This window comes from Rhamphochromis sp. 'chilingali' (assembly GCF_963969265.1).
Source record: "Rhamphochromis sp. 'chilingali' genome assembly, chromosome: 6".
NCBI lineage: Eukaryota > Metazoa > Chordata > Actinopteri > Cichliformes > Cichlidae > Rhamphochromis > Rhamphochromis sp. 'chilingali'.
Genome location: NC_137933.1, coordinates 40,098,568 through 40,117,671, shown reverse-complemented (window position 1 = coordinate 40,117,671; position 19,104 = coordinate 40,098,568). Strand labels below are relative to the sequence as shown.

The 19,104-nt window shown below is 43.4% G+C and overlaps 1 protein-coding gene across 6 annotated transcripts in view; it reads left to right on the top strand.

The window, feature by feature from the left end:
* Positions 1 to 19,104, top strand: part of fhod1 (formin homology 2 domain containing 1) — a 51,062-nt gene that overhangs the window by 12,458 nt on the left and 19,500 nt on the right. For all 6 annotated transcript variants that reach the window (XM_080884001.1, XM_080884000.1, XM_080883999.1 and 3 more), the window contains exons 3-5: positions 489 to 553; positions 15,929 to 15,996; positions 18,442 to 18,547. In XM_080884001.1, the coding sequence (XP_080740127.1) occupies positions 489 to 553; positions 15,929 to 15,996; positions 18,442 to 18,547 (239 nt within the window). The remainder of the gene's footprint in view (positions 1 to 488; positions 554 to 15,928; positions 15,997 to 18,441; positions 18,548 to 19,104) is intronic.

Here is a 19,104-nt window from a genome sequence, read left to right as displayed (position 1 = left end):
CCTCCAGACAAACACGCCCACCTTTACATCTTCCCTTCTCCCGTTTCTCCTTCTTTCTCGCTCTCATTCTTTCCATACCTTCATGCTGTCGTTCTTTCCATACTCTAATCCCAGCATGCCGCAGTCTGACTGTATGTGGAAACTCAGCTGTTCTGGGATCACCTCAGACCAGCTGTCTGCACACACTGATCACACTGACAGTGGATCAGGACTCCTTGTAGAAGCAAGTCTTTGTGAAAACTGCACTCAGATCTGATAAAACCCACTTTGGAGGTTCTTCTTCCATCGTCTTTACTGACTCTGTGTTCTCTCAAATATGCCAACTCGGGACTCTTTGAGTGCCATGTCCCTCTCGTACGATGATTCGATTACACAAAAGTTAATCTGGTTAGATGTCTGTCACGGAGCTGGCTGCTCTGACTGAACCTGAACTCTGAGTCGTGACTGTTTTTTGTTCTGAACTCAAACGGTTTCTTATTTTTCCACAGGAAAGGAAGGAAGCCCATCCTGATTCTGAGGACTCAGCTCTCTGTTCGTGTTCACTCCATCCTGGGTAATTATGTCCTCAGTCTTCTGCTTTACTTTTTCCCTCCGTCCTCTCCTGCAGCACAGGAGTGATGACTCAGGGGAAACTCTCGCCATCTTCCACCACGGTGACGTGTTGCACTCAGCTGGGAGGATTTCCTCCCTCTGAGTCTGCAGCTTAGAAAATACAGCGGTTACTTTCTCCACATGAAGTGGAGCTCAGGTTTAGAGTTTTACTCGGCTGTTGTTTTATTTGTTGAAGGTGCTGAACATCGGGAAAGGTTAGCAGTAGCTCCTCTGAAGCTTGTTTACAGGGATCAGAGGTGTCCTCTGAGCAGGCTGCTGGAAGGCTGAAAGTCTTTAAAAGCTTCATGGTTTTAAGTGCATTTTGGGAAATGTAGTTTCCTGCAGACTGACCCCACAGGGAGCTCACTGCTGCATGTAAATGTGAGTAAGACAGGATTAGCATGACTCTTCTCACTTCAGGCGAGCTCCAACTAAAGTCTGACACTGCAGAATTTTTAAGACCAGAAAAAAATCTCCCATTGAGGTTTCCATGGAAACGGATCGGCTTGAGAAGACGAGCTCCTGTCCGGACTCGTCCTGGTTACGTTTACAACAGGAGGAGGAGCGCGGGCATGTTGAAGAGTGTCAGGACTATGTTAGGAAATATTGTGGATCTCCTGATGATATCACTCATTTCATCCAGCGGTTTCCTCACAGCAGCCTCGTTTATCGCCGATTTCATCTTCAGAAACTGAATGAAGTCGTGGCTCCTGCTTGTCTCGTTTCAGTCCCGAGGAGTGTATTTGACAAGCGAGAGTAATGCTATCGCGAGTCATGTCGAGGTTAAAGTCGGAGCTTTCTGTGGTTTTTACCGTCTTAGATCCCTGTGGTAACTCGCGCTGAATGCAGGAGCTGGTTGGGATCAGGTTATCTTCAGGCTTTCCATTTCACCTGTACCTTACTAACATGGCACCAGCTATAAACTTAGAGTGCAAACTTGTCAGTGAGCTGTGCATGTACGGAGTTGGTGATGCAGGAAGTATTTAAATGTTCTGATACTTATTCTGTGCATAAAATTAAACTCTTCATCGCTTTCACGCTGCTGAAATCACAGAAACCATCAGGAACACCTGTGCAGTCATCTCCTTTATTAGGCTGCAGGACAGCAAGTTTAAACTGGATCCATTTAAATATTAAGTTTTAGCCGTCACCAGTGGGAGTGTTTGCCTCGAATTAAAAGGTTTTTTTTTATCTGCTCTGTGCAACTCTGTAATCACCAGATTGATGATTTTCTGCAGTATGAACCTCTCGTCTTATTTGCAGCAGTGTTACATTTTTATTTTTATGTTCTTTATAGACTTTTTCTATGCCAGTGCTTTCTATCTAACATTCACACATTTGTAGTAACTCTGGGTTAGTATCTTGTCCAAGGATATTTGGCACGCAGACTGGATCAAATCAACCCACCAACCTTCTGATTAGCAGATGACCTGCTCCGCCTCCTGGGCTACAGCCACCCAGGATGCAGGGATTAGCAGAGAAAGATGATAACCACTATCATCGCACCGTTATCTCAAATATGATTTTAGGTTTTGTCGAGCCAGCTAACACAAGGAGACCCTGGCTGTGTTGAACATCAGTCTACCCCTCTGATTTATTTAAATGTTTTCACATAAACCAGTTTACATCTGAGCTCACTGGGAAAGCGCGAGGTGAAGCGAATCAGTTATCAGTCACGGCAGTATTAGCACTTTCTGCACATCCTGTGCTTTGATTTACCTTTTCATGCCATCTCTAAAAGCTTCCCTTTGCTCTCGTTTCCTCTACTCACTGCGTGTCTGGTTATATTCCTTCTGTGACCTCTGACCTCTGTCAGGGGTGTTGTTGTACCAGTTTTAAACCTCCACAGTCACGTGGAGCAGACCTAAGCATGAGACCTGTAATATGAAGCCTGCTGTTCCTGTTGGTGGTCAGCATGATCAAACCTGTTTGTTTTATTTTCCTCAAAGCTATCAGATATTATAAGTTTTAAACTTTAAGGTTTCTCATCTGTCAGCACCGTGATGGAAGTGACACACCTACTCGCAGACTTAAAGACGACCTGGCGCGGACTATCAGGATGTGGTGGGGGGGCAAGCACAGAGTAAAGGAAGGCACATTTTGAGGCATTAGCTTGGCATAAGTTTAAAGAAACTGTTGTGCCTTCCTCTAATTAATCGCTGCCAGCGCACCATCCGGTGCACACACTGATGGATCCAAATCAAACACAGCCACCGGGCTGCAGCAGGTGCATGCTGGGTGTGGCTGCGTGCTGAACGGCTCATAGACCGGCTCATGACTGGTAATCATCAGAAATCCCCGAGGAGCTCAGCGAGGGGCAGAGCCTGCAAATATTTAACTTTTTATTGTTTGTAAACAAAGAGGCTGAGTGATCTATTTATACTCTATTGTTTGTTGTTGTTTATAAACGGAGAGCGCGGTTTAAAGTGCTTCAGCCTGCTGCTGATCGTTTAAAGACCGGCTCTCTGGGTTCTGCAGGTTAATGAGTCTCATCTCTGGACACCAGCTGGCTTTTTCTTCTTAGTCATGTTGTTTAATTGTGAGTCAAACAGGAAGTCATTTATGTAACGCTATTAGAGGGCCCTACTAGAATAGCTCTGCATGAGTCGCAGATCATAATCCTCCTTAATCATCTTACATTGGGCCTTGCTCTGAGTTCATCCTTTGTCTGAAATGAGCCCGTTTAGCCCCGCCCACTTTAAATTAACTTTCTGATTGGCTCTCACTTTCTGGTTTTCAAGTGGAAAAAAGAAACATGAACATTAAATGAGGGCATATAAGGACATGTATAAGAGATCTGCACCACCTGCTTTTATTGTTGGTCACTTTGTTGTATTTGCTGTCTGTCTGTCAGGAACACATTTGGGGACCCGTTGTCCCGGTTTCCAGCTTTATATTTTTAGTCGCTGACTAGTATATAGTAGCTTTGCATACTTTGCTACTCATAAATAAAATAAAATAAAACTTTATTTTATACTGAACCTATCAGTTCATTCTGTCTGAAATAAGCAGTTTTGGCTCCACTGTCTTTAAGAGAACTTCCTGAGGACGATATTACGGACGTCAATATTTCAATATGAGAATGACGTATATGCAAAGAAGTAAATGCATATTAGGCGGGGGTTGTCCATGTTAAAATGAGGACAGTGTCTGTTTATACACCAGAGCAGTTTGTGTAAAATAAATCTGTGGGTATCGTCAAAGAGTTGGGTGCTCGTCTTGTAATCGGAAGGTTGCCGGTTCGATCCCCGGCTCGGTCGTTGTGTCCTTTGGCAAGACACTTCACCTGTTGCCTACTGGTGATGGTCAGAGGGGCCGATGGTGCAATATGGCAGCCTCGCTTCTGTCAGTCTGCCCCAGGGCAGCTGTGGCTACAACTGTAGCTGCCTCCACCAGTGTGTGAATGTGAGAGTGAATGAATAGTGGTATTGTAAAGTGCTTTGAGGGCCCCGAAAAGCGCTATATCAATGCAATTTATTATTATTATTATTATTATTATTATTATTATTATTATTATTATTATTATTATTATTATTTATTTCTACAGTTCGATCCTGATGTGGTGTAAATGGAAATTTAGTTGCGTGTTTGCGTTCACGTCGCGGTCTAAAAGCCTCCCTGTGGTTGTTACTTAAAACCTTTCCAGAGTGGTGTACACCAGTGAATACAGACAACGTGAAGCAGCTCAAACTGAGCGGATTCACCTCATCTGCACTCTTGCTCTGCGTGTGGCTGATTATTTATTGTTGCTGACTGTGTCTTGGCTTTGGGCACGATGGTTGTTTAAAATGGTCTTCCGAGCCTCTCGGCGGTTCACTGAACACTTCTGTGTTTGTAGCTGTTTTCATCCCAGCAGACCAAAGCTCCACTCTGGTTTTGGGGTTTTTATTTTTAGCCCTTTTCTGCCCTTATCTGCGCCTGTGGTGTTGCTGCTCGCAGCAGCTGGACACGCCAGCGTCAGAAAGGACGGAGCCGGAGGTAGAAAGCCTTCGCTTTCATTTTCTTTAAGAGTTTTGAAACAATGCTGGAAAGTTCTGCAGGCAGAGTGAGAAACGGGAGAGACTGTGTTCCAGTCAAATGACCCAGAGGACATCCTGAGACAATCGCACTCATAAACTACACATAACTGTGTTTAGTGGCACTGTGTTTTGCCATAAACTCATCATTAAAATGCATTCTTCAAAAAGCTTCCACCTGTAGATGGAGTAGTTCTGTTCAGAAGACCAGTGCGTCTCTCTGTCGTCTTTGTTTTGCATTATTCTGACTCCAAATTTGTCATTTTCATTTCCTTTAAGGCGTTTTTGAAACAATCAGGTTCTGCAGGCCGAGTGTGAAACGATCTCAGAGGATCCAGTGGCTGTTAAATGACACAGAGGAGCCCTGAGATTCATCAACTACACTTAGCTTTTTCCGTTTGTGTCTCTTTAATTGTTATGCATCTCTTTGTTATTGTGTGTCTTTGAATCTCAGGATCCTGTGAACAGCTTCAGACTTCAGACTGTTTGTTGAGATCAGTGTCCGTTTCTCTGGTAGCTGCTGAGGTCTGACTTCAGTTGGTCAGAATCTCCTCTCCTGGGAAATGCTGAACTTTCCCAGAGTTCCCGCTGTCAGCCACTTATTCCCTTCCTCCTTCCCGTGCTGCCTGGCATGACCCCACCCTTCCTGCTCCGGAGGGGATTTCCCAGAATGTGTACTCCTTGGAACCCTCGCTGTGATTTGTTTGTGATTGTCACTCCAGCGAGGACGGATAGCTCACAGAGCTTACCTTTTGTTTCTCTCTGTAGAACCAGTCTTATTAGACTGAAAATGATCCATTTCTTTATCTGCTTCTTTATGAAGTAAAATAGCACTGCAACACGACTGTTCTGGGATCAGTTTGAAGCCCACAGGAGGAGATTAACACATTACGAGGATGCCACGTCCTTCCACTGGGACCCTCGGAGGGTTCAGACCTGGTTTCAGGGTTTAGGTTAGACACAGATTCAGGTTTAAGTTTGCCAACTACTGTAAAACTTGCAGGTAAAAACATGTATGTGTTTCTTTTTGGTCACCTGTCTCAACCTGAACCTTAAAGTCACATCCTGACAAGACTCTACATGAAGCTCATAGTGCCATTTTTCCAGCAATGCTGTGTGTCTGTCTGTGTGTCCTGTTGGCTCGCGGCGTGATGATGTCATCAATAATGCACTGACTGTGCTTCCTTCCCTGCTTTGTGGCGGCTGCTTGGATGTTGACACACTTACTTGGCGTTCCTGATCATGAGTTCAGATCACATTTTGTTTATTATCAAATCTTCTAAAACTGCTTCTCTGTAAAGTCCAAGATGACGTCTTTGACTTTGTGAGAGGAAAATGAAAAAGCATCAAAGATTCAGAGGGGGAAAAAAATCAGCAGATATGTCACTTAAAAATAAAATGTTTATTTCATAATAATTGTACATTTCAAACAGAGTCTGGGCTGTGTCAGCTCTAAATATACTCTGAGGTTTGCAACCAGCCATTGTTTCCTTCTTGCAAAGAGTCTTTGTCGATGTCAGAAATAGAATAAAGTGCCACTCAGTCCACCCAGTCATCAGAAAAAACAATGGCAAATGAAAAACATCAAATCTTCACATCTGCAAAGCTAAAAACATCCCAGAAGTGAATGTTAGCCTGATATCATCTCAGTTTGCCCATTAAATTCATTAAACTCCCGTCTTTACTTCCTTGTTGGATCTTTTGTCTATACTACCGGTAAGTTAAAAAATTAGGAACGCGTCCCTGTTTCCAAAACCCAAAAATGTTCAGTTACCTGTCACGTGGGACCAAAAAAGCATTAAATCTTATTTTCAAGAAGCTAAACACAATTATTTGACTCCTTCCAGCTGATTGACGAGCTGATTGTCTCTCGGGGAAATCCTTTTCTTCTAGTTTAAGCAAAGTTATTTGAATCGTGTTCAGCGTGAGCTCCACGCCATGCAGTCAGGAGAAAACTACAATCATGGCTTCTCTGAGATCACATGCCTTTGCTTATATTGATACTTTTTATAGTAAATTATGCTTTTGAAGATTTTAGTTAGCTTCTTCCCTTTTGGGCTTGGACTCAATTAGCAACGCTCACACTAACAGGAAATACCACGCTGAGATAATGTAGCTCACTTCCTGTCTCCACAGGACAAACACAGGAATCCTTCCCAGTGTCCCTCTGTTTCAGTCATCGCTATCATGCTCGTTAATCAGCTCAACGAGGGCCCTGCTGTTGCAGTCTGATGGGCTTTATTTATGAGGAACGCTTGAAAAATAAATCTCTAGAAATGTGTTTTTGTCTCCGACAGACGGATGTAAACAAGCTTTATTTACACAGAACAAGAATCGCTCATGCTCTGCTGCATCTGCTCGCTGCTGCCGGAGAAAAACGTCAACACACCGAAAGCACCGTTTGACCTCTTCCCATTGTGTCCCTCTGCCTGTCTGACGTTTCCTTCGACTCAAAGAAGACTCTGATGGTCGTTAGTGAATGCAGTTCTTCAGATCCGTGGTTCCGGCCTGCTGTATCCGCATTCATGCAGATGCACTGATTAACACTTCAGTGGGCCTGATTCACAGGGAGGAAGGTGACATTTACCAGGGAATAAACAGAGAAAATCAAACAAAAGCAGCTGAAGGAAACAAAAACAAGACAAACTTCTGTGAAAGGGACCCGACTCACTGCTTCAGCTGGACTGCTGAATGACCGTCAAACCAAATGTGCCATTTTTGAGAAGTTACTAAAGCCGACGTGGTGCACAGCAAATTGGAGCCTCAGCAGGGAATCCAGCATGCTAATGTGAAAGAGCACGGGATGTGAACCGGAGACTGCAACACTGCCTCTGCTCCAAAGTGCCGTAATCACACAAATACATGAAAAGAACTTTTCCAAATGATAGAATATGTTTTGTAAAATTCGGGACTTCAGGACAGACCAGACAGCAAGCCTGCCAGTTACAGCTTGTTCCACAGAGACTTAGTCATTTTACATTATCATTATACCGTGTTCATATTACTACTAGACAGACCCACAGTTACAGTCTGCATTGCACTGATGTCTCTGTGAATCTGCACATCAGGCTGGACTGTAGATTTAAAGCAGTGCTATAAATCAAGCTTCAGATTTGGCCTCATATTAACATGTCTGACTTCTTAAAGACTTCAAGAATATTAAACCCTAAATTTGATTCAAAAAGTTGTAAATAATGTTTCCAGTCTGCTGTTTCAGTCTAAACCTCACGATCATATAAAACAATGTGAATAGTTTGTAGCTAAAAACCAACAGACATCCAGTGAGACGGTTCTGTAGTTCTTACATTCAACTCTTAAAATGCTTTTTTTTTTTTTTTTTTTTTGTAAATAAAATCCAACAAAATAAGAGCTGAAATGTGTCTGAGGTTCTCAGTAAGTTTCACATCAGGTCAGACGGATGTAAGCAAACCAGTGGGTCAGCTGATTTTAATTTATTTTTTGTTTTGTTTTGTTTTTGTATTTCACCTGTTTATTTATTTCCCTGCTGCCAGCGTGAGGGTGAAACAGACTTGAAATGATTTTCTGTTTGTCAGAACGAGTTGGTCTGATCTTGGTGGAAAAGCAACATGAATCCTTTGCCCTTCACGCAGTCTAAGTGTGGGAGTTCAGTCAGGACGGAGGAATTTCAGCAGCTGCGTCTGCGCTGCATCATAGAGCAGTTATAGCTCTCTATAATCCCGGCACGTTCCCTCCTCGGTGCTCGGCCGCGGCAGTGAAACTGTGGCTGTCTGGTGGCCATCTTGGGTCAAAGATGGGTGTCTGAGTGACTCGCGGTCCTCTGAGAGACAGAAGTAACTTTAAGCGTTTTATCTTGAGCTGCTGTCAACAGGTGCTGACGTTCTCAGTGACAACAAATAATCTTGGATAAGCTACGAGGAGCTCACACGTTTTCACCTGATACACAGCATGTCGTGTGCTTCGTTACATCGAAGCGCTGCAACAGTTGCAGATACACACGAAAGCTGAATACAGCAGACTGAACGGTTCTTTAAACTCAGGTCCAAAGCAGGACCGTGTCCACTGCACACATCAGATTAAAAACGCCTTCAAAAGTCTTTGGAGCTAAATGGCATGCAGCATTAAATGGCTCACAAGTCGTAGCTGTTTGTTAGCTCAGCAGGTTTAAAGGGCTGATCTGAGGTCAGTGCAGGAGAACTGTTCCAGTTCGCTCCTTCATCTCTTCATCACGTTAGAAATGTGATGGAAAGCTGTTTATATGTGTGATAAACTACAGGTGCAGGCAGGAAATGTCTCTCTATATAGCGGGACACAACCTCATTTCCTGTGCAGACAGGAAGTAGAAAGATATAATTAGAGGTGGAACCACTTCCTTGTTGCTATAACAGATCAATACTTTTGCTCCATAATAGAAGGAAATATTAAGTACTGATTCTGGATAGTAAACAGAGCAAACGTGAGAGAAAGAAACTGCTGGTTACTCAAACGGGCTCCATGATATTTTGGGATTTTTAGCTGTAACTCAGTCATGAAGTTATTCTAGCGGAGTGCCAAAAATAGAAATGTAGAGAAAATAAGCAGGATTAAATGCATCCCATCAATCATCGCAAGGCATTGATTGTTGGCTTTATTTTGGCGGGGTTGTATTCTTCTGTTAGTATTTGCAGGAAGTATTTGTTGTTTGTTGGGAGCTAAAGCTGACCAGCTTTTTAAATGAACAGATAATTAAAACCTGCAGCCTGCTTTGCTTTTTTTTTCTTTCTTTTTTTTCCCATCCTTAAATATCTGACTGTGGATCTACCAGCTGCGTGTCGGGTAGATCCACAGTAACGTTGCTTAAAAGTGTTATTTATTACTGCCAGGAACGGAGATCAGCACATTACAGGTCAAGTGTTTTCTGGTTGGAAGTTGTGTGGCTTAAGTTACTTGGTTGTTGTTGTGGGGGGGGGGGGGAGAAATACTAATGCGAAAAATGACCAGGGGCTGTGACTTCCCGTTGATCCTGTTCGTGTCGCCGGGCAGGTTTCAAGGTCACTGACAGGGTAAGCGAGTCTGTAGAGGCTTGCAGGTCTGACTGCACTCAGGTGTGACTGCAGCTTTGTGGGAGAGGCGGTTGGACTGTATTTGACTCAAGTTGCCGGAGTCTTCCACATTTTTCTTACTGCGCGTGTTTGATTTTGGGTTTCCATGTAACTGTGCAGGCAGCCGCCTGATGGTTATCTTCAAATTCAAATTTTATTTGTCACGTACACAGTCATACACAGTACGATATGTAGTGAAATGCTTGGACAACTGCTCGTGACCTAAAGAAAACAAAAAAAGGAAAGGCTATGAATAAGATAGGAAATAAATATGAAAAATTAAAAAGGGTAAATTTAACTAGGAAGGAATAAAATATAAATTAAGGTTAAAAATGAAATAACTGTACAACACAAATTAGAATGAAGGGTAAATTTAACTGGGAAGAATAAGATAAAATATATAAATTAAAGTTGAAAATAAAATAACTGTACAACAAAATACACAATATAGAACTATATAAGAATGTATGAAGAAATCTAAATATAAATAAATATATATACACACACAATAACAGCAGCTGTACAAGTATTAACTGGAAATGAAGAATATAGTGACCAGTGTTGTGCAATCCACATTATGTCTTGTGCAGTGCAAATATGCTTAGAGTGATTTAAGTGATAACAATGTCCAGAAAGTCCAGTGTGTGTGTAAGAACTATATGTGTGGGTCAGTACTGTGTGGTGGTGTGATTGAGAGACCGTATCGCCTGCGGGAAGAAGCTCCTCCTCAGTCTCTCTGTGTTGGTCTTCAGGGAGCGGAATCGCTTTCCTGACCTCAGCAGAGAGAACAGTCTGTTGTTGGGATGGCTGAGGTCCTTCACGATCTTCCTGGCCTTGGTCCAGCACCGCCTGCTGTAGATTGAGTGCAGGTCAGGGAGCTCGGAGCGGATGGTGCGCTCAGCTGACCGCACAACCCTCTGTAGAGCTCGTCTGTCCTGCATGGTGCTGTTCCCGAACCAGGTTAAGATGTTTCCCGCCAGGATGCTAATGTTAATGGTCTGCAGCGGTGAAGTGCAGTGCTTCCAGAGGGCGGACAGCCCAGTCTGACCCGGGTCAGAATATTACCTGAGTCTTAATGTGAGCTACAGAACTGCAGCTCGCTGTGTCAGTAAACAAGCCTGGCTTTCTCTGCTGACTCTCTGAGTTCAGGATTCATGCTCTTAGTACGCCTCCAGCCTGCTGCTCCCCACTCTGCCTCTTCAGCATTAGGCTAACATATTGTTGGTGGGATCAAGTACAGGAGCATGTTGGGCCTGAGCTGTGACACAGGGCGGCGTCTGATTTTCATGGTCTTCCTCAGCCAGTCATTAAAAATATGACACATCTTCTAATATTTGTAGTACATAATTAAAAGTATTGAACGCACACATAGGTGAGAGCACAGCCTGGATCACGTGACCCTGAATCCTCCCTTACTTATGCTGCAATATGTGTAGGCTGCTGGCGGCTTCCCATGATGCACTGTTTCTTTTTCACTCTATGAGCTTACACACCACTCTGCATGTAATCATCAGTTATTATTCATCTCTGCCTCTGTTCCACAGCATGTCTTCCTTCTCTCACCCCAACCAGTCACTTCAGATGGCCCCGCCCCTCCCTGAGCCTGGTTCTGCTGGAGGTTTCTTCCTGTTAAAAGGGAGTTTTTCATTCCCACTGTCACCAGAGTCTTTGCTCATAGGGGGTTATTTGATTGTTGGGTTATTCTTTGTATTATTGATGGGCAGGGGTGTCCAACTCCAGTCTTCGAGAGCTAGACCAGTATTGGTTCGCTCAGCAAACTGGAGCTAGAGTGGCTCCTGTGACTCTGTGGTGAAGCGAACACTCACCCCTCTGACGTCATCTTTTTTATTTTTGGCTCTGTGGTGAAACACTGGAGCGGTTGTGAAATATTTTAGGACTTGTTTCCATTCAGCTCCATCTTTGTCATCCCAGATGTGCAGACTGACTCTGGGCTGATTGGAGCCTTTGTTTTAAGCCTCAGAGCTGCAGGAGGCCGTCAGGGCGGACGTTGGTAAAGCTCCTCAGATTGAGCTTTATTTGTGTTCGTGTCCGCTGACAGGAACTCAGCAGCGGCCCCCTCCCCCCGCCTGCCTGTGTCTGCACCTCTGTAATCTCCCTCACTCTGTTTGTCTGAAATATCACCAACTATTCATCTGTCAGCTGTAATTTAGTTTGAAATGATAAGTCGCCTCTGCCCACTGAGGAGTTTCAGTTGAGCCTCTGAAAGACGAACACACCAGCTGCAGCTTTAATGTGAGACACAGGAGCAAAGTTTGGGGAAGAACAAATCATCCCACTGCAAACCATCAGAGATCGGTGACCGAGTAACAGAGGGACTTCTACAGGAGGTGTTACTTGTCCTGGCTCTGATTCTCCTATCATCGTGCACGTTGGTTACCAACCAGCAGCTCCTAAAGAAATCAGGGTCACAGTATGCTGTAACCAGCTGACCAATCAGAACAGCTGGAGCTTTTCATGTGTCGCCTTAAAGAGACAGGAGCTAAGATAAGAGATGCCCCCTTTGCGTGACCATTCAGGTTTATCTTCTATATCTGTACGCATCCGCAACAGAAAATAGGCCCGAATTACAGTCATGTCCAAGATTTTGTGGCCATTTTTGCCTTTTGGACACCTGCATAGTGGATTTTTTTATTTATTTATTTATTTATTTATTTATTTATTTTTTTTCGCCTGTCCCGTTTGGCTCTTTTGCCATCAGAATTATTGTCTAAAGGCAAAGAAAGATGCCCAACGGATTTACTTTACCAAACTGACCATCCCAGCCTTGCCGTAATGGTCCATTTGATTCACCTTTTATTGTTTATTTTATTTTCACTTACTGAATACGGGACAGACTTGACTGGGGGAAAGAAGGGGAGAAAGAAAGAGGGAAAGAGAAACAGCTGAGAAGAGGGACGGGGGAGAAGGGCAAAAGACATAAACCAACAGAACGGGCAGAGAGAAAAAAAATGCATATATCAATCACCTGGATCACCTGCTGAGAAAGAAAGAAAGCAAGCAGAAGAGAACAAGAGTAATAGAATAAACAACATCACAATGATATATGGGAATATGACAGTAAATACTAAATGTTAAACATAAGATCAACAGAACACAGTGTGCTTTGAGGTAGGAGCCAAAAAGGGTGTAGTTTGTGGGTGTGATCACCCGTGTGTACACCTGTGAGCATGGACGTGCTTGTTTTTTGTTTTTTTAAAAGGTTCCTTCATGTAATAATCTGCTAGAGGGTGTGGGGGGGGCCACAGCCCCGTCCTCCAGGGCGTGACTGAAAGCAGATTTTCACCTTTAAATTAAGCAGTTTAGTCGAAGTAGTGCTGGTAGCTGGTAGAGGCTTTCAAAGCTTCATAATATTTCTGGTGGAAACCCCACTGTCAACTCTGTCACCATCTTAAAACCAGGACTCGCAACAAACACACATCCTCTGTCTTGTTGTTGTGATTGTTGCCATGCCAACTGCAGGCTGGCTATTACATCGTACAAACTCAGTGCAGATGCAAACCGATGAAAGTGGCCGTTGCAGGTGTGTGTCCTCACTTTCCCTGCAGGTGTCGGGAATCGCTCCTGCGACGCTTTCTTCTGATCGTGCTGACGAGCAGCTTTTCTGGATGGCTCTGTCAGATTTAGAAATGTCACGCCGTCCGCTGAAATATTTCTCCAGCCGTTTAACATCAGGCTGCAAAGCTGTTCGTCACAAGTTTCTATTAAGCCCCTGTTATTTCTGCAGGGCTGGCGTCACTGTAGCGCCGAGGGCGATGGAGGAAATGTGTCTCTCCACGCTCGTCCACCTGACATCCGTCTCCGTCTGAAGAGAACTCTGTGCACGATTGTGTTTTGATAACATGCAAACATCCCTCATCATTAAAGAGGCTCTTAACTGTCTGACGTGTAAACACTGAACTTCCTTGATTTGGTTAGATGTCATAGCTGCCAGCCAATCACATTTGTATAAAATCGATCAGTCAGTATTTGTGTACGAGCGGCTGCTGGTGATCGCGGGCCATTCAGGAGTGATTTATGTTTATGTGGCTGTAGCGACGTACACCTCCCGTGACTTCCTCCCTCTGCGATAGGCCCTGGTTACTGCGTGTTTCTATTTATTTCTGTTTCATATCCCTTTTTTTTTTTTTTTTTTCCTTGCTTTGATTTGTGTTCCAGAGTCAGTTTCTCATGAACTCTTATAATCAGTTCTGTTTCTCTACTTTCACTCAAACTGTCTCCAGTTTATTTAGCTTCAGCATCAGATTGAGATTATTTCCCAGAGCTCTTGAGGAATAGAGGAGATGTCTCTGAGCACGATGCTGATACGTTTCTAATGTCCCAGACAGTGTTGACCTTTAAGGTCAGTACTCTGAGTGGACACACAAATCGCATTGCAACCAAAAGTGTCTGACTGTTATATAACAGATGCACGCAGCTCTCAGGTGCATGCGAGACCGAAGCACAAACTTCTTAGACGAGCTGTAACAGAAAGCAGAGTTATTGTCAGATAATTGTTCCTAAAACATGGTGTGGAGGCCCGGTTCAGAGGTGTAGCAGTTACAGCTCCCTGTATCATCACGGCGGCACAATCAAAGCAGCCAAGCCCTTAAATTTAAGATTTGACCAAAACAGGTGTTTTTAAAAAGGTCCTGTTGTGATTAAAGTGGAAACTATGCATTTATTTTGTACCAGGCTATAAATATGCCTTTTAATGCTGAAGTTGGATTTTTTTGGGAGTCTGTGGGGATTGACTCATTTTTGGTGCCAGTCTCAAGAGGCCTGAGCCTGAAGGCTCACACGTGGTTACGAGGCCGCCTGCAGGACAGGGGGCAGTGTTTCCACAACCTGCAGTGGTCCAGTCAGACTCTGGAAACCAGTAAAACCTGAACATATTAATTATGGTTCTGCTGTAAGAAAAAAGCTAAGGCTCCATCTAATGGGAGATTAAAAAAAAAAAAAAAAAAAAGTAGAAAGGAAGTCCTCTCCCGGCTCCCCAAAACAAGGTCAGAACACAGATTTATGGGGTCATTGGTGTCACCAAAGAGGACACGGGATTGGTTCAGCTTGTTTGTAATTAGGATTATGAAGCGATTTGCATGAAATTTTCTGAGAAGTCTGTCTTGGTTACATTGTAGCTGATTCAGAGCCAGATATTGACTTTGATCTTTAATTTTTGTGTTACAGTTTCATAAATTCACAGAAGAAGGTAACGAAAAATTGTGAGACATCAGTTTGATGCTTTTTGACGCCATTTGCATCTGTCGTGGAGGAAAATTTGAGCCTTGGTGGAGCTTTGCATACAGGTGGATGACAGTGTCGCTGACCGACCATGACCATGAAACTGAGCAGAGACTAGTGCAAGCTCACTCCTATAGACTGAGTGCTGTTTACAACTGAAACAGCAGTTACTGGCTAACACGGGCAGAATGTCAAGTTTCACACAGAAATTCCAAAGTGTGCTTAAAGGCAGAGCATGCAACTGAAACTGCAGGGGCTCACTCATTCATTCTGGTTGTAAGATGCTTGTGGTTGGTGCACTGAGCAGTGGAAATGGAGTCAGAAAACGCACATTTTAATTGAGCTTTTTAATGAGTGTGGTCTCCTCTGCTGTAGCTTCTTTGCACCACCTGCTGTTTGTTTGATGAACTGCAGGTTTGTTTGTTTTCTGATTGCTCGTGTTTGTGTTGTCGTGGACCTGAGAGTCCTGATCTGACCTGACTCAAATTTCAGAAACCTGCACCACTCCTCCTGGATTAAAGAGATCTGTACGTGCACATCACCTGCACAGGTGTAGTCTGTGTTTAAGAGCAGTAAAGACGCTTAATGTTCATCTAAGTGGAAATCAGTCATTCCTGCTCAGCTCTCTGCAGAGATTCACTGTGTTTAAATGAAAGTAAAAGGAGTGTTTGAGGATTTTGTGCAATTGATGATATTTGAACGATATTTTGGTTTAGATTCACTTAAACTGTTGTGTCATCAGAAATGAGCCTTTTCTTCTGAACGGCTACATTTCAAACATACCATTGATACTGAGAAAATCGGAGGCTGTGGTAGGGGGTAAAAAAACTGGAAATTGTTGTTTTTAGCCCCCCCCCCCATCTCCATCCTCTGTTTAAGGGAAGCTTTGTAGGTTAAGTTAGGTTAAGTACTAAGTGCTGTGCTTAAAACTTGAAGTCAGGCTTGTGGTACTTCCACAGTATTGACGTTTTTATGTCACCACTGGTTATGAAGTGACTTCCTGCATCTGTCCTTGTGTTTCAGAGAAACTTTACAACTCCCAGGGTCCAGAACTCCGGCGGTCCCTCTTCTCTCTCAAACAGCTCTTCCAGGTAACACGCTCACCTGTCAGAACTTTACTTCTCGTTTAAGCACAGCCCAGCTTACACTCACGTGAAATGATTTTACCATGTTTTCCGCACTATAAGGCGCACTTAAAATCCTTTCATTTTCTCAAAAATCGACAGTGCGCCTTATAATCCGGTGCACCTTATGTATGAATTCTGGTTGTGCTCACTGACCTAGAACCGATTTTATGTGCTACACGGTGCTTAACAATCTGTCAAAAAATGTTTTGGTAAGTCTTTGGTAAGCTACGAAGCTGCACTGCTTGATGGATTGTCAGAGCACTACAGCTACCATAGTCAGGAGTCTCCCAGAGTAATCTGGGTCCTAAACTCTGTCCTTTCAAGTCCAAAACACTGCAGCATCACTGAAAGGTAAAACCTGTGCAATTTCTTTTGTCTTTAATAAAATGATCAGCGTTCTGCTCTACCAGGTGTAACAATTAAGTTTAACATCCAGGCATCCATGAAAACAGAATTTATTCAATTTAACGGAGTTAGATGTTAGCAGGAAGTTAGCTCACTAGTTACCTAAGCATGATATAGCATGTTCTGACTGAGAGATTTCTGAAAAAATTCAAACGTACAGCTCTGTTATCACTTCCAACATAAATGAAGACAGAAAACTAAACAGCAGTGACGTTTGTAGGGTTACTGAAGTTGGGCTAGCTGGTATATAATGATGTGCTAGCGACACAGCTATGTTAGCATAACATAAACGCAGTGAAGCTGGAGGATGAACGCTAACGCTTTTCCACTGGATAAAAGTGAACTCGAGGGTTCCCGATGGTTAGAGACAAATGCAATCGCATGGCAGGATGCTTTAAACGGACCAGACTTCAGTCAGGAGAACAACTGAGATAATCCAGCCACAATACGAGGTTAGTCATTCATATACTGCAACAACATGGGAATAGAGCAGCTGCAGAGAATTCAACATTAATGAATCAATGGTACAGAAGTGGAGGAAGCAAAAAGAACAAGTTGAGTAAAGTTGACTGACTGTTTTGTTTCGCTTAATGTGCCTTATAGTCCAAAAAATACTGTACTTCTTTTCAGCTGAGGTCTTGATTGCATTCGTCTAGTACAGCGGTCCCCAACCCCCGGGCCTCGGACCGGTACTGGTCCATGAGTCTTTGGTACCGGCCGCGAGAGTTGAGGCTCAGGTCTGAAATGTATGGTTTTCAGGGTTTTTATCGGTTTTCAGCGTTATTTTTGTCATCGTTTTTATTGTTAACTCGGTTTTCCTGGGTCTTTTTACGTGTGTTATAAATAAATCTTCTTTTTTTCAGTACCGGTACTAGTTTTATTTTGTTGTATTTATCCGTGACACCTTAAAGGCCGGTCCATGAAAATATTGTCGGGCATAAACCGGTCCGTGGCACAAAAAAGGTTGGAGACTAGTCTAGTAGTCTGAGCTAGAGCCTGGGAGACGCCTGCACCTGTTGTTTGCTCTGTGGCTGTAGTTTTAGTTTCTCTGGTTGCTACGTAGATTTTTTTAGGTTTATTCTGATTAACATTAGAAAAAAGAATCTCCTCTAAAAGTGGAAATAATTAATGGCAGCCACCTGATGTAGTGTCTTTGGCTACGATGATGTAAAAACATCTTAAATGCAAACCAGCTGTTTAAAGCTTCAAACAAAAATTCGAACAACCCTCTCGGATCTGTTTATCCTGCATGATTAAAGGAAATGGGTCACACAGGTCACACTGCTGCTGGTTCCTGTAATATCTGGTAATTATGAGACAGTCTTCAGATTTCTTCAGTGGCCGTTGGCATGAATGTTGTAACTGCAGCTGACTCTGACACAAAGTCAGACTCACAAGAACGCACACGTTAGGAAAACAAGTGACTGCAGGAGCCGAGTTTGGTGTTCCTGATCAAAGTTCATCAGCGAGTGGCTTCTTACTGCTCGAGGCCACTTCGAGGCATAACAATACACTTCAACACCACGTTCCCACACTTGCCTTCCCCACGCTGCAGCACTGGCATTTCAAAGGCAAAATATGAGGAAATATTTGATTATTATATGAGTTTGATTATATGAGAAACTGGCTTCACCCTGAGAAGCAGCTGCGGGGACATCCTGTTTCTATATTAATCCATCAGCAAAGATAATATAAACACATACAGCACAAAAGTCACATGAGCCATATCTGTGAAACGACAGACTCTGAAGGTCAGCACATAAACTGGCCTGAAGTTCTTGAGATTAACTGTTGACATATTAATGTGTTGCTTCATGCTTCTGTCTGTGCGAGCTGTTGTTACCTGTGAGGAGCCGCTGCCTTGCAGGCTAACCTCAGGGAACAAAGGTCTGACTTCACTTCAGTATTAAAAACAAGCTGCAGTGTGACTGCCTCTGCAGCAGGAGCTCTGTCTCTGTAACACCGGCTGGAACGGTCTCCTAAACGAGTCTTTTCTGTCTGTAGGATGATAAAGACCTGGTTCCAGAGTTCGTGGCCTCTGACGGGCTGACGTGTTTCATTAAAGTCGGGGCGGAGGCCGACCACAACTACCAGAACTACATCCTGAGAGGTGAGACTCCACCAACTCTGACTGAGGATTAAAGGGAGGCTGTGAAACCTTTGAATGTTTGCGTGTGCGCAGAGATGCTCAGAGCACAGAGGTCAATCACATAAGGCGAAAAAGCATTTGTAAATCCCAAAAACGCTCCTCTAACTTCATCGTGCCTGAGCTGTCACACGGCTGAACACAGATCTGTGAGAAGCCTGTCTGAAGCAGATATTCACTCAGTGAACGTGCCTGATGTGAAGGTTTGTGTTTAACTGTAGGACTATTTAGTTAACGCAGCTCATAATCCTGCAGGTAATCCACCTGCTCAGGCGTTTAGGAGATCTACAGTGACACACGAACATTAACACCAGCTTCAGTTTAACAGGAAAATTGATTTAGTTTAATTTAATATCAGAAGGTTATAGTAGACGAACTCGAATATTGGTTCAGTTGATGCAAAGTTTAGATGTGTGTTGTGTTTTTTAATGGTGAGATTTGCTGTAAAGCTTACTGAGGTTACTTTGAATTACAGCATTTTGGATCAGCTGGAAGCTTTTAGTATAACTGGAAAAGGAAAA